The sequence below is a fragment of the Lagenorhynchus albirostris genome, chromosome 20, assembly GCF_949774975.1.
Source record: "Lagenorhynchus albirostris chromosome 20, mLagAlb1.1, whole genome shotgun sequence".
In the NCBI taxonomy this organism is placed as follows: Eukaryota; Metazoa; Chordata; class Mammalia; order Artiodactyla; family Delphinidae; genus Lagenorhynchus; species Lagenorhynchus albirostris.
This window is the reverse complement of record NC_083114.1, coordinates 34,137,156-34,152,606: the sequence shown is the minus strand read 5'-3', so window position 1 is coordinate 34,152,606 and position 15,451 is coordinate 34,137,156. Positions and strand designations below refer to the sequence as shown.

Genomic DNA, 15,451 nt, shown 5'->3' with positions numbered 1-15,451 from the left:
TTTCCATCATTTAACCATGTTCTTTCCTGTCTCTTTCCATTTGAGATGACTTTGCTCGAAAAGTGATAAACATTTTATCCTGATAAGGAAGAATGTTCCTGTTACTTGATCCACCTCTGGCTCCGTTCTCTTACAGCTTATCTTTCCTAAGGCTTTATGGCCCTTCATCCAGATAGTATGCAGGTCTCTGCCGAAGGTAAAGGATTATGATTGTACAGTGATAGAGACTATTCACTCTTAGCAGATTTTCCTCAGTTGCTAGTTTTGTACAGTGGAATGAAAAATCGACTTCATACATGTAAGGTACTTGCAATGGTGCCTGACATGAATGTTAGTTATCAGTACTGTAATACTATAATATAGATAACCTTTTCTCAGTAACATTTGAATTAAACTTATTTATTTCCTGTATCCTCAGTCTTTTATTCTAGAGTCAGGATGGGTAGACTGCAACTTAAATATTTTAGATGAGACAAAAATTGTTCATCTTCAGAATTTATGTAAATGGAGACCTATTGCTACAAGGTGCAAGAAATACTTAGAAGCCTGTGATTTTTTTGTTCTTGCAAACAGAGCCTTGACTCAAAATATATTCTGGAAGTAGGTGTACTGGTGCCACCCACTTGCCAGTTGTTTTAAGTTCTTAATTTCTCAGAGGTTCAGTTTGTTTGTGAAATTGAGGGTAATACCGACTATGTCTCATGATTATAAGTACCTAGCACTGTGCCTGACACGTCATAACTTCACAAAATATATTCCTTAACAAACATTATATATTTGGTTAGGAATACAAGTCTTGGTAACACAGTCCCTGCCCTTACAGTATAGTGGGCATAAAGTAAGGGAACAAATAGTGTGGTAGATGCTGTGTTAGACATAAGGCCACAATGCTGAGTCATCACAGGACAGCATCTAACCTGGACTGGAAATACCGTGGAACGCTGACATCCTGAGTCATGTGGTCTATGATCTTTGAAATACTCCCTTCATTTGACTTTATTTCCTCTTTTTTTTTTTTTTAGTATTTTCTCCTGTGCGATCACCCATCCTTAAAAGTGGCTACATAAGCCTGTATCATCTTGATTTGTCGATGGATTAATACTGAATTGTTATATATCAGTTTATGTCGATTGGAACATCTGCTACACAGTTCCATCTAAAGAAGGGGAGGAATGAAGTTAGTGGGCAATTATGGGGGAAAAAAGCATAATTAAATAGCTGGCTCTAGCTGAAATGAGCAAGGACTTTGAAGTCAAACTCCTTGGATTTTGATCCTGGTCCTGCTGTTTTGCAGCTGTTTGATGTGGGTAAATTACTCCTCCTCCTAACCTTGATTTTCTTATCTGTGAAATGCCAATACTAGCTCTTAGGGACACTGAGGATTTGAAAAAATACAGTAAAGTTCCTGACCAGTGATTGTGCCCAATAAACGATAACTATTATTACAAATTGTTTCCCAGTAAAAGCCCTGAGGCAAGAGTAAAAGATAAAGCTAATTATAATCCGTTACTTGCTAGTAAGCAAACTCCACTTGAGGGCTTGAAAAAGTTTACATTCAACTTTTATATTTACCTACAGTAGTTTGGTTAGGAAAAAAAAAATCACAGTAAAAATATGCCCAGGTAGGGTCGGAGCAATGAACTCTTCCAAGCACCACCGTTTTGGCCCTGATTGTAAGTATAGGGAAAACGGGGATTACCAGGTGGCTAAACACCTTCGGCTTTTAGAGTGGGTACCAAAAGGAAGCTGCCGAGTTCCTGGGAAAAAGTAGAGCTCATCACTAATAGGCGCTGTGATGCTATCAAAGGGGCATTCAAGATCCATCTATTCTTTGTGTAAAGAGTAACAATAAAAGAACACCCGTGTACCCCCCATCCAGGTAAAAAAACAGGACTCAGTGTACTGTTTCCACTAAGCAAGACGATGGTTTTTCAAACGGAGGAACGATGACGCCTCGCCGCTCGGCGGCCAGCTGGGTTCTCCACAGAGCCTTGCCTGAGAATGAACCTGGAGCCGGCACCAGACCATCCCACCAGCCCCTGAACTAGAATTGCACCTGGCGGGCCCTCAGCTGTGGCCGGGTCACGTGACGAGGAAGCGCAACTCCTCCCCCGGACGCGCAGGGTCACGTGGGCGCGCGGCCCCGCCCCGTCGCCCAGGCCGCGGCGAGGTGGGGTCCTGCTTCTGCCCCGGAAGTGGCTGTCGGGAGCTGACAGCTGCTGGGAAGGTGGCAGCGGTGGCGGTGGCGGCGGCGGCGGGCCCGGAGCAAGATGGCGCTGCGGCCGGGAACGGGAGCTGGCGGCGGCGGGGCCGCGGGAGCTGGCGCGGGGGCTGCCGGGGGCGGCAGGTGAGTGTGAAGACCTGGGCTGGGCGTGCCTCGCAGACGCAGAGCAGACCTGGCACCGGCGACGGGTGGTCGGTGGTTATGGCGGTTTTCGCCCACGCCGACCCCTTTTCCCTCGGAACTGGGCTGCGGGAGGAGGGGTCGTCCTCCGGGAACGTAGGCCGAAGGGGTGGATGGAGCCCGGGCGCCCGACTCTTGTCCTGCAGGCTCGGGGGCACTGGCTGCTGGTGCTGAGCGGGGAGGAGAGGGGGAGGAGGTGAGTGTCCCATCAGTGCGGCTGCCACCCGGCTGGGTGGATAAAGGAGGAACCCCGACGCCTCGCTTCTAGCCCGGCTGGATCTGAAGCGACCAGAGACTTCCTTTTCCCAGGGCTTGACCAGGGGCTCTGAAAAATCTGTTCACAGAGCTGCACAAGTGTTTCCAAGGTGTGTGTGTGTGTGTGTGTGTACTCATTTTTTCAGTGTTGTGTCCTTTTTATTTTTTCCTTAACACACCAGAAACAGCAGGAAAATCTGAAGACCTTTGAATTAGTATATAGAGCTCTTGTAGAGGTAGTTTTAACACCTGTCTTCTTACTAAAAAACAATTCACTGTTAAACAGCACGTACGCAGTTATCAAAACAAAGCTTCCAGAATTTTACTTAGCCCTTAAACAAATTTGCTCTCTGTCAGTTCCAGCTACTAATCGCCAGTAGCTCTCATATCGAGAACATTAAAAGAGATGAACACTTGCAACCCGACAAGTTCATCATTTGAGGAAATATTTGATTCTGGGAAGTTTTCATCCCACTTCTGTAATGACCTAGTCTGACTTTGTTTTGCTAGCCAACCCGAGGTTCATACACATTTGGAGATAAATTTTGCTTTTTATCTTCAGCATCCTAAATTATTTTTGGAAAACAAAGTGTTAGGTTTTTTTTTTTATGCAGTGTTTTATTTTGGAGTCATGAACACCACAGCGTGAAGCCTTTAAAATCATCACATCCTGCAGGTGCTTGTATATATGCCAGGAAAAGAGAGCAGTCACTTCACCTGTGTGCAGCCGCATTTTTCACTTCCTCTTTTTCACATCTTTCTCTCTAGATTTAAAACTGTTTTCTTTCTCTTTTGTTTTCTGATTTCCACTTTTCATTAGAGTTTTTCATGAATACTTGATATAAGTCAGTTTCTGGCTAGAGAAGACAAATATGTAATAATCTCTTTTTTCTGAATGTGACAACAGTTTCTAAAGTGTTCTTGAGTGGCGTTAATTTGATCAAGTGAATGATGAGTCATGGCACCAAGTTCTGGGGAAATATAAAACTTAAAAGAATTTGGCGTTCTAGGCACGGGTTTTGGGGGGGTTTGTTGTTGTTTTGGCTTGGGTTTTTTTTTGTTTTTTTCAGGTGGAGAGGAGCTTGGGTGTAGAAAGTTGAGTGGATCATACCCCTTAGTTTGTAGTAGTTTAACATCATTGGTCCATGAACACAATTTTTTTTCTAAATATGGCCTGAATTGTGATAGAAATTAGAATGATTGACTTTAAAATTTCTTTCCTATTTAAAATTTGGTGGTAACATTACATTCTTAAGCTCTAGAGGATATGTGGGAGAGCAAATCAGCCTTATCTTGTAAAATGTGTGATAAATATTCTATTGGAGCTTTTCTGAGGCTGAGAAGCTGTATGCTTAATAAAGAAAGAATATGGTTTTTAGAGAGCAGTGGTGAGGGCTGAGGTTGTTTTTTAATAAGGAAGCTAACGTTATGGTTGGTACCCTAAGTATATTTTAGGGAAAAGAAAAAGAACCAGGCAACCTTTCTCAGCTTTTAATGGAAGAAATCTGTGAACTATAATTTACTATATTTCTTACGTACTAGTCTGTGTCCTTCCTAAGAGGCTAAGCAAAAAGCACAGGCATTTTCCAGCTTTATTAATGTTAGCCTACTTTTGATTGGTATCCTGAATGGACTACTTTAGAATAAATAGTAGAGTTGTATAAAGGGCAGAATTTACGCAAGAGATGAGAAGTATAACTTGTTTTCTTTTTTAAAGTATGGCAGGAAAAAAACAGTTGAAAGATCTTGATTAGACTGTGTCCTTCTGGGATAGTATCATTTGTGAGATTGTCTATTTCCTGCTTTTATAAGCTCCTTAAGGGCCTCATCATCTTTTTATCTTCCACTGCTTCTAGCACATTCTACACATAGAAAACATTCTGTAAATATTTGTAGATTCAAGCAACGTTGTAGGCAGAGAAGAGGTATTTCAATTGGGCCTCATTTCAAGGAAGAGTAAGGGGTCAAGAGATTGTCATGGAGATGGGAAGGCCCAGTGAACATTAGGGGACAGCAGGTAGGCCAGATGGACTGTGGCACTGAGGGGGAGAAAAGAGTTTTGTGAGATAAAACTGAAAAAGTTGTGTTAAAACTGCAGAGGACCTTGAATATAAACTAAAAAAATTCAGTTTAAGGGGGAATCATTACATTGTTTTAATCCCAGGAGTAGCTTTATCAAATGGTCCCTTAGCTAGATGCACCTCACCTGTGCTATGTGAGCTGCGTTAGAAGCCACAGTGTCTGCAGGTGAGGGGATCCATTAGGAAGTCTTGCTGAGTCCAGGCCTCAGAGAGAAGGGAAGGCTGATCTGGGTTAGTAGCAAAGGTAACTGAAAGGGGAGGATGAATGAGATAGGCATGTGACAAGCAGGGCTCACAGTTCTGCTTCAAATTGTTTGTCATCTTGTTGCCCATTTTTTTGCCAAACTTTTGCTGTCTTATCAATATCTTAGCTGTTTGTCTAACCAGTCTTCAAGCATGTTGCTGCTAGTAGTCTAAACATTTCAGAGAGTCCTATGAATGGTACATAGGTCAGTTGGTAGTTTGGGTTGTATAATTACTGGAGTAAGTCATGTTTGTCAGTAATGTTCTTAATTTAGTTTTTGTTTATGTTTTTGAAGTAGCCTTTATATGTCTGTACATTATTTGGTTGTCTTAGTTAGGAGCTTGGCAAACTTGTGTCCTCATTTGACAAAGGGCAAACAGGACAGGGTGGTGAAAGGGATTGCATAGAGCTTCATGGTTACTTTGTGGCAGAGCTAGAGAAAAGAAAATGTCACTCAAGTGTCCAGTTTTTACTTAGCCACTAAGCCCTATTGGTGATTGTAATCTTTAAGACTGATTTGGAAAGTCTCAATAGGTTGACTACTTAAATCTTAGTGTATGAGTAACTTTTTAAAAAATTGAGTCCTACCAAATTTCAACTTGCAGTTTAAACACTTTATCCAGTTAACACATTACTTAGCTAATACGTCTTGTGTGCAGTTCGGAAAAGCTGTTCACTGTTCAGACCTTTCCTTGGTGTGGGCTCGCTTGTCTGCAGAATTTGCGAATGGTTCAGATCCTCTACAAGGCTGTAATCAGGTAGATGTCCAACTAGAAATTTGTGAACCACCTTACAAAAAAATCTTGTTGATCAAAATATTTTAGAGCTAAAAAACTCTAAAGTTTGATTTTTAGCCCTTTTCCTGGGAAGGGGGAGTGTTGTGTAATAGAAAAATGCAAGGACACATAAATTTGGCATACCGTTCCTGATCTCACTATATCTTTAAAGACTATCCAGAAACCCCCTTCAGATCCTTGACTCCCAGATTAAGGGCTTTTCCCACTCAGACTTTTTCTTCCTTGATCTGTCCCATTTCCTTTCCCTCCGGTCTCAGAGAAAGAAGTCCATCTTCCTTTTGCTACGTTAACCCCATCCTCTCAAAAACCTTGTTTTAGCTATCACTAAGTATATCTTTTGTATCCTAAATCTCTGTCTATGCAGGTCCCTTCCTCTTCCTCTGTTGAAACCGTTCACTCAAAGATCACCATTTTCGAAAACAGCAATCTTTATTTAGTAATCCTCATTCTTATCAGCTTCTCTACAGCGTTAGACACTTTTTCCTTAAATGCAGTCCTTCCTCAGTTATAACCCTCAGTTATAAGCAACTTCTTTGGTTCTCAGTGACCATTCCGTACTCAGTTTTCACTAAGAATTCCAAGGATTTCCTTTGTTGTCTTCTCACTATGTATACATCCCTTTGGCTCTTTCATCCACAACCAGACTTTAATTTTTTTCTTTTTTTACCTTTATTTAAAAGAGCCTGGGTAGATTGATGCAAGGGAGGGGATCCAGCTCCCTTCCCTTGAGCTGGAGTTACTTTTCTGGTTGCCTATTAGATTCCTCCTCGTGGACACCCTCCTAACACCTTTCTCCCCAGACCGGCTCACACTGGGTTCCTGTCAGCAGGTAAACAGTGTCACCATCCTTACAGTTGCTCAGCCCCAAAATCTCGGCAGCATCTTCAGCCCTTTCTGCTTGTTCAGTGCTGTTCTCCATCCTGGTAGTTGCTAAGTCCTGTTGATTCTTCCATTTAAATAGATTTCATTCACCTCTTCTTTTCCATTCCCACTACTCTGGTTATGACCCTTTTCATTTCTTATTAAGATTATTGTAATAGTTTCTTAGCTAATTCTTGTTACTTCAAGTCTTCTCTGTCATACCCCATTACCAGAGAAACCTACAGCACATTTCTTTTTTTTTTTAATAAATCTAGATTGTTTTTAGTAAGTGTATTTCTTTTATTTATTTATTTATTTATTTATTTATTTATTTGGCTGTGCTGTGTCTTCGTTGCTGCTCAGGCTTTCTCTAGTTGCGGCAAGCGGAGGCTACTCTTCGTTGCGGTGTGTGGGCTTCTCACTGCGGTGGCTTCTCTAGCTGCAGAGCTTGGGCTCTAGGCACGCGGGCTTCAGTAGTTGTAGCACGCGGGCTTCAGTAGTTGTGGCGCACGGACTCTAGAGCGCAGGATCAGTAGTTGTGGTGCGGGTTTTGTTACTCTGCGGCATGTGGGATCTTCCCGGACCAGAGCTCGAACCCATGTCCCCTACATTGGCAGGCGGATTCTTAACTACTGCACCACCAGGGAAGCCCTACAGCACATTTCTAATCATTTCACTAGAGAAAAATGTATGACATCAGGGAAATGTAGATCTAAATCACAATGAGATACCCCCTCATACCCATTAGGATAACTATCATTATAAACAAACAAACAAAAATTCAGAAAATAACAAGTGTTGGTGAGGATGTGGAGAGATTGGAACCCTGGTGCATTGCTAGTGGGAATGTAAAATGGCGTAGCTGCTGTTGAAAACAGTTTGGCAGTTTTTCAAAAAGTAATCATAGAATTACTCTATGACCCAGCAATTCCACTCCTAGTTAGAGACCCAGAAGAATTGACAGAGGGACGCAAACAAATACTTGTACACCAGTGTTCATAGCAGTATTATTCACAACACCCAACCCAGCTGTCCATCAACAGATGAATGGATAAGCAAAATGTGGTACATACATACAATGGAATATTATTCAAGCCATAAAAAAAGAATGAAATTCTCATGTGTGCTACAACATGATGAACCTTGGAAACATTATGCTAAGTGAAATAAGCCAGATACAAAAGGACAAGTATTGTATGATTCCACTTAATATAAGGTAGCTAGAATAGGCAAGTTCATCAAGCCAGAAGGTAGAATAGTGGTTACCAGGGGTTGCAGGGAAAAAGTAATGGGAAGTTATTTTTTTAATGGGTACAGAGTTTCTGTTTGTGATGATGAAAAAGTTCTGGAAATGGATCATGGTGATGGTTGTACAACATTGTAATGCCACTGAACTGTACACTTAAAAATGGTTAAAATGGTAAAATTTTATATTGTGTATATTTTACCACAGTTTAAAAAAAATCTCTGGGGGCTTCCCTGGTGGCGCAGTGGTTGAGAGTCCGCCTGCCGATGCAGGGCATGCGGGTTCGCACCCTGGTCTGGGAGGATCCCACATGCCGTGGAGCGGCTGGGCCTGTGAGCCATGGCCGCTGAGCCTGTGCGTCCGGAGCCTGTGCTCCGCAACGGGAGAGGCCACGACAGTGAGAGGCCCGCGTACCGCAAAAAAAAAAAAAAAAAAAAAAAAAATCTCTGACTTTATACAGTACTCAAAATAAAATCAAACATTTTAAAGGCCCTCTACATTTTGCTTACTTTTTCAGTCCTATATCTTATATTCAACCTTAAATCATTTCTCTGAACACACTACAGCTCCGGCCTCTGAGATTTTGCTCAAGCTATATAGTGTGCCTCTCTTTAAGATTCAGCTCAAGAGATACCTCCAAGAAACTTCCCAAGATATAAACCATAAAATTAATCTTTTTCTTCTCATTTCTGTTAGTATTCTGGCCCTCTCACAGCCCTTAGCACATTCTGTCCTATGTTAAAGTTATTTGCCTGCATCTGTGTCTTCAGCGAAACTGAGCTCATTCAGGCCTTTCATGTAGTAGGCACCCAATAAATGTTCACTGAATTGAATCTAATCCAGCCCTCTCATTTTATGGATGGGGAGATTGGAATCCAGGGGAGTCACATTGGAATCCAGGGGAATCCGGGGGAGTGACAGAACCAGGACCAGTTTCAAGGTCTTCTGTCTTCTGGCTCAAAAATTTTCTCCCTACACTAACATGCTGACTGTCATGCATCCTGTGGATGGTCAATCTGTATTGATGGTGGATAATTCAATATTGTACTATGGAAGAGATGCCATGGCCCAGGCTATAATTTTTTACTTTATGTGAAATGTTACATGTTTTATCTGAACTCTTTGCACATAGGAAAATCCTGATATATTTTTCTGTTTTCAGCTTCATGTTTCCAGTTGCAGGTGGAATAAGACCCGCTCAAGGTATGTGAAAGCTTAAGTTTTCAACTTTTATTTTTCACTATTATGTCTGAACTTGGGGATTAAGTGGGTAAAAAAGTTCTGTTGCTGCCAAATAGAGTAAAATTTTCTTATAGTCTTGAACCTCTATGACAGCTTACTCTTAAAATTTCTCAAAAATTGTGTAATTTGGCAAATAAGAAGGATCATTCCTCATTTCTCCCAAACTTATTTAAGCATTATATTGACAGGTTATTATTTAATCTCAGAGATGAAGGAGACTTTCAAGACAAAAGTATTGAAGAAACAGGTGACAAAGATGAAATGAGTTGTAGTTCTCTGAATGCCATCTTCCTCCTGTCTGTCTTCTAGATTGTTAGCTCCGTGGGGCAGGGGCTATGTCTGCCTTATGCTCGTCAGTATCTCCAGCACCCAGCATGTTGATAGAAAATAATAGGGTCTTTATAGATGCTTGTTGAATGAATAAATGAACCCCTTTAGTTATTTTATACTTATGTTTTCTCTATATGAATTTGGTCTTATTTTAATCATGTACATAAGAGATCACATATTCTGATTCCGTTTAAACTATTTTACGTCTCAGTTTTATTCCTAGCAATTTCTCCACTAGGTATATCCCTTCTCTCTTGGTTTCAGACAATGGCCCACCAATACTGATTCTAGCTTTGTCTTCAAGGAAACAGTAGTGAAGGGATATAATCTTGACTCATGCTTCTGTGTCACTGATGTGTCACAGTGTGTGTTTTCTGTGTCACAAAACTGATGAAAGAATGTCTGCCCTTCTTTCTGCTCACTTCTCCCACTCCAATGTGCCCCCCTCCTCTCCACAGGCCAAGCTGCTCTGAAAACCGGCCCTGCTCACAAAGCCAGTGTTAACTGGTTATGGTAGACTTGCTAGAGAAACAGAGACTCCTAGGTCACCAGTAGAGATGAATGATAAAGAGCAGCTCAGTAGCAGGTGGTCAGTGTCTCCATTTATAATCAGTGATGGAGGTTGAGTTTCAGGTAAATTTTTCCAAGGGTCAGTTGTATTCTTTTCATTGTGCTCACATTTATGCATTATTTAAGCTATCTGTAATTAGATGTGTCCCAGATTTAGATCAAATGGTTTGAGATCTTTTGTACTTTAGGAGGGCATTAGAGAGTTGTGTGTTCATTATTGTGGCTCCTCATTTTGCATTTTTATAAACTTTCAAGTAAAAATCTACATATGGAGCAAAGGAACAGGACAAGAAGAGAGCCCAGAAGGTTGCCTGATATTTTTTCTTCTGGAATTTGGAATTGTTTTCAAGATTTTTTTACAAAGTATGTTAGAGTGGACTTTCTGATCTTTTGAAGGCATTAAAAGTGCAGGGGTTATTTCTGAAAGCATATACAAGGAACAGACAAGAAGAGTAGCTATAAGATCATTGAGTAGGTGAATAGGAGACAGGAGAGAAACAAGACTTGTTTTTTACTGTGTATACTTCTGTGCCGTTGAATGTTGTACCAAATCCTTGAGTTACCTGTTCGACTTAAATACACTTAGGAAAATAAATAAAACTTTAGGTCCAAAGGCATAAGAGGGAAGACATCTTACTATGCTATATTCAGTCTGTGTGTTCTTTTTTTTTTTTTTTTTGGTAAATTTATTTATTTATTTTGGCTGTGTTGGGTCTTTGTTATTGCGCGTGGGCTTTCTCTGGTTGCAGCGAGCAGGAGCTACTCTTCCTTGCAGCGTGTGGACTTCTCATTGCTGTGGCTTCTCTTGTTACGGAGCACAGGCTCTAGGCACGTGGGCTTCAGTAGTTGTGGCACGCGGGCTCAGTAGTTGTGGTTCGCAGGCTCTAGAGCACAGGCTCAATAGTTGTGGTGCATGGGCTTAGTTGCTCTGAGGCATGTGGGATCTTCCCAGACCAGGGCTCGAACCCGTGTCCCCTGCATTGGCAGGCGGATTCTTAACCACTGCGCCACCAAGGAAGTCCCCAGTCTATGCATTCTAATTCTCCATGACACCTCAAGGCCTTCGCATTTGGTGTTCCTTTGTCTAGAATACTCTAACCAAATATCCTCATGGCTCACTCCCTTCAAGTGCTTGCTTAAATGCCACCCTTTTGGAGAAACCTTTTCTGACTATGAAACAGCAACCACTCCTTTCCCTGGCTCTTCCTTTCCCCCATCCCCACCTGATATCCACTTATTTTTTTCTTTTTTTATTATCTGTCTCCCCCAATTACAGTGTAAGTTACATGAGAGCAAAGACCTGGCTTTGTTCAATGTTGTGTCCCTAGAATGGTGCCTGACATGGAGTAGGCCCTCAAATATTTGAAAAAATGGTTAATATAAATGAATAGTTTGCCACTAATAAATGTTACCTACAAATGTGGTGTCCATGCTTCTGAAATTAAACTCTGTATGAATAACCTTGAAAGTACACAGAATCCACGAGATAAATATGGTATACTTTACCAGACCTTTAATTTTTTTTAATCAAAATTTGATTTTAAAAAGTTCCTTATACTAGAACCAGCATGGATGTAATATGTCGTACAGTGCAAAATTAGGATGAAATTTGTGTTCAGGCTATGTAGGGATTTTGTTTTATTCACTGTTGCATACCAGGTATCTAGCACTGTGCCTAAAGTGTGGTAGGCATTTCATATTGATTAACTCCCTGAAGGGACGCAACCTTTATTCTCCTGTACTCTTGGGAATACTTCATTGGCAAAGTTTGGGAGGTTCTATACTATAAAACACACTTTCATGATGGTTTTCCTGCCATTGCATTATATACTTTGCATGCTGATAGCTGTTTGTGGTGTTATAGTAATTATTCGTGTAAGGAAAGAGAAGAGGAATATCATTTCTTTGAGCATATTAGGTATTAAACAGTTTCACAGATGTGAAACCGAGGCACAGAAAGAAGTTAATCAAGTTGCTTAAGGTCCCAAACCTAGCAAGTGACATTTTTAGGTGGCTTCCAGAGTTCATGCTCTTAACTACTTTTGTATTAAAAGTAACTTAATATTAGTATTAATTAGTATTAGCTCTTAACTACTAGTAATCTGCTGCTGTATAAAAAATTACCCCAAAACTTAAAGAAAATAAACATTTTACTGTTTACACTTTGTGTGGGTTAGGTATCTGGGAGTGGCCTCACTAGGTGTTTTTGGCTTAGGGCCAAGGAGATTGCATTAAAGATGTCAACTAGGACTGTAGTCATGGGAAGCTTTGATGGGTTTCGTAGATCTGTTTCCCAGATGTCTCAATCACATAGATGGCAAATTCATGCTGCCTTTTGGCAAGAGATTTCAGTTCCTTGCCACATGGATTCTCCATTCCCCCTAGGACTGCTTGAGTATTCTCATGATGTGGCAGTGGGTTTCCCCAACGGCTGATCCAGGAGAGCAAGAAGGAAGCTGCAGTGGTTATTAGGAACCTTGGGGGACTTCCCTGGTGGTCCAGTGGTTAAGACTGCGCTCCCAATGCAGGGGGCCTGGGTTCAATCCCTGGTCGGGGAACTAGATCCTACATGCCGTAACTTAAGAGCCCTCATGCCATAACTTAAGAGCCCGCACGCTGCAACGAAGATCCCACACCTGCATGCTGCAACTGAGACCTGGTGCGGCGCAGCCAAATAAATAAATGAGATAAAGAGAGGGAGGAAGGGAGTGAGAAAGAAAAGAAAAAAGAAAGGGAAAGGAAGAAGAACCAGCCTTGGAAGTTACACACCGTCATTTCCACAATATCCTATTGGTTATTCTGGTCCGCCCTCTTCAGTATGGGAGGGAAGGACAAGGATATGAATACCAAGAGGCAGAGATTGCTGGGGGCCGTCTTGAAGGCCAGTTAGGCCATATTGTGTATTTTTTAAGTATGCACAAAAATCCTGTGGAATAGGTATTATTATCTTCATTTTACAGATGAAGTTTTGTAACTTGCCCAAGATCACATAGCTAAGTAAATGATGGAATTGGAATTCATACTCAAGTCTGTCTCACTCCAGAGCCTGTGCCTTTTCCTCTATACTGTGCCACCTCCCAAGTAACAAGTCCTTTAGGTGCTTATGGTTTTAAGAAAATAAACTGTAAAACACATTGACCTTAGTGATACCTTTATGTTTTTCAGCAGGTCTGATGCCGATGCAGCAACAAGGATTTCCTATGGTCTCCGTCATGCAGCCTAATGTGCAAGGCATGATAGGAATGAATTACAGCTCTCAAATGTCCCAGGGACCTATTGCTATACAGGTACTTGCCTCTTTAGCCAATGTTTGCAAAGTTATCGTTTGTTGTTAACTGTCTGTGTTCTAAGAGCTACATACTAGGAGCTTAATGTTATATTTAGAAATAAGTGTAGTCTGCATCTTAGGTGGCTTCCTTCAAAATAAAATGAATATATGTTTGTAAGAGTGAAAAAAAAGATAAATCATTTAAGAAAAATCTGGTGACCTCTATATTTGACTGCTGACTTAGAAGAATTATAGAATGGCATCTTGGAAAGTTTAGGGACCTGATGCCATGAAATCACATTGTTAGAAGAACTCTACTGTTCTCATGAAAGGAGCAGTATTGTCGTTTGCAAGGCTTAGATACTGCTTTATATTGAATTGTCTCATCTAATCCCCATAACAATTTTTTAAAGAGGTGGTATCTCCATTTTTCTGATGAGGAAACTGAAGTGTTGTGAGGATGCTCACAGAGCATAGCCATGATTTGAACCTGTGTCTTCAATAGGTCTGTACTTGACTATTTATACATTGAATTCCCTCTTGAGAGCATCAGAGAGCCATTGACTGGTATAAAGCGTGGAATGACGCAGTCAGAATTGTTTCAAAAAGATCATTCTGACTGCTGATTGGAGAGTGATTAGAAGGAGAGGGGAGAGCGAAAGTGGATGTAAGGAGAATCATTAAGAGGCTGATGTAGTGAGAGCAGGTGAGATGTTGGCTTAACTTAGGGTGGTAGCAGGTGCGTGCAGAGATGGATGTTTTTGAGAACTTCTTAGGAAATAAAATGAAGAGAACTTGATGAAGGATTGGATGTTGAAAATAAAGGAGAAGGTGGTATCACATTGATTCCCCGTTTTCTGCATGAGCCACTGACTGGTCATTTATTAATAAAAGAAACACCAGAAGAGATTGTTCGCTGGAACATAATTGTTGATTTTTAAGGACCCATGAAATATTCAAGTGGGGCTGTCCAGAGACAATCAGTTGACCTGGCACTCAAGATTTTTCACTCTCGGTTGAAAATTATAGATTTGGGAATCATGCACACATAGAAGGTAATTGATGCCATAGGGGTGAACTAGAACATCCAACAACCCTATAGATGGAGAAAATAGTCCAGGATAGAGCCTTCAGAATTTCAGTGTTTAAATCTAAGCGAGTGAGTTGCAAACGGAGGAGATCGAAGAGGAGCAGCCACAGAAGGTGGTGGGGTTGCGGGGTGGGGGGATTAAAGAAAAACAACATGGGTGTCAGACAGACCTAAGTTCAAAGCCCAGCTTTGCCACTTACCTGTAAAACGCGGATTTAATAATAACTTGCCTGTACGGTTATAGAAAGAATTGAAAAAGGAATCATATAAAGCACTTGGAATTGTACCTGGCACACAGTGAGCAGGAAGTGGCAAGAATTTTTTATTTCTTATATTATTAATATCAGGAATGATCTTTCCAGTGGCATGACACTATTTCATGTTCTGTTTTTAATATTTGTCTGACTATGTTTCCATGCTTTCATTGGCTCACAACCCCCATTTCTGTCTAAAACATTCTTTCTTGAATAATGGTAATAAGCAGTAATAATAATAATGACCACCATTTGTTGTTTACCTGTGCTGTATCCATTGTGTGCATTATATCATTCAGTCCTCATAACAACTCTATAAGTACTATTTTTATTCCCATTTTATAGATAAGGAAACTGCAGTCAGAGAGATTCAGTGCCCTGTTCAGTGTCATACAGCTTGTTTCAGAACAGAGACTGAAAGCAAAGCTATCTTACATTTTGGAGCCTGAGTTCTTAATTACCAGTGTTTCCCAGCCTTTAGTCATTTGAGTATCACCTTCATGATTTTTGCCATGTATTATTTAATTAATAGTTTTAATTGGTTAGGTTTGCAGCAAATTCTTAAAGGAATCTTTTCTTGTTAAGTAAATAGAAAACCTCATTTGTTATAAACAGAGGGTAACCAAAAAATAAATATGATGAATCAAAACAATATGACCAAATTCTAGCTAGGTGCTGTTACTTATTGGAGTTTATAAACCTCATGTTTACTTTCTCTTTGTTTAAAAAAAAAAAGTAAATTATGTCTACAGTTTACCCACAAATGGTTCAGCAAAAGAAAAAAAGAGTGTATGTATGTGTAGAAACAG

General features: G+C 40.7%; 1 protein-coding gene across 8 annotated transcripts in view; it reads left to right on the top strand.

The window, feature by feature from the left end:
* The first annotated feature begins 2,258 nt into the window (after nucleotides 1-2,258).
* Nucleotides 2,259-15,451, top strand: part of SYNRG (synergin gamma) — a 91,901-nt gene continuing 78,708 nt past the window's right edge. For 7 of the 8 annotated variants that reach the window (XM_060133381.1, XM_060133380.1, XM_060133378.1 and 4 more), the window contains exons 1-3: nucleotides 2,259-2,347; nucleotides 9,051-9,091; nucleotides 13,196-13,317. In XM_060133381.1, coding sequence (XP_059989364.1) covers nucleotides 2,271-2,347; nucleotides 9,051-9,091; nucleotides 13,196-13,317 — 240 coding nt within the window. In that variant the 5' untranslated portion in view covers nucleotides 2,259-2,270. The remainder of the gene's footprint in view (nucleotides 2,348-9,050; nucleotides 9,092-13,195; nucleotides 13,318-15,451) is intronic. The other variant, XM_060133375.1, reaches the window with a different exon arrangement.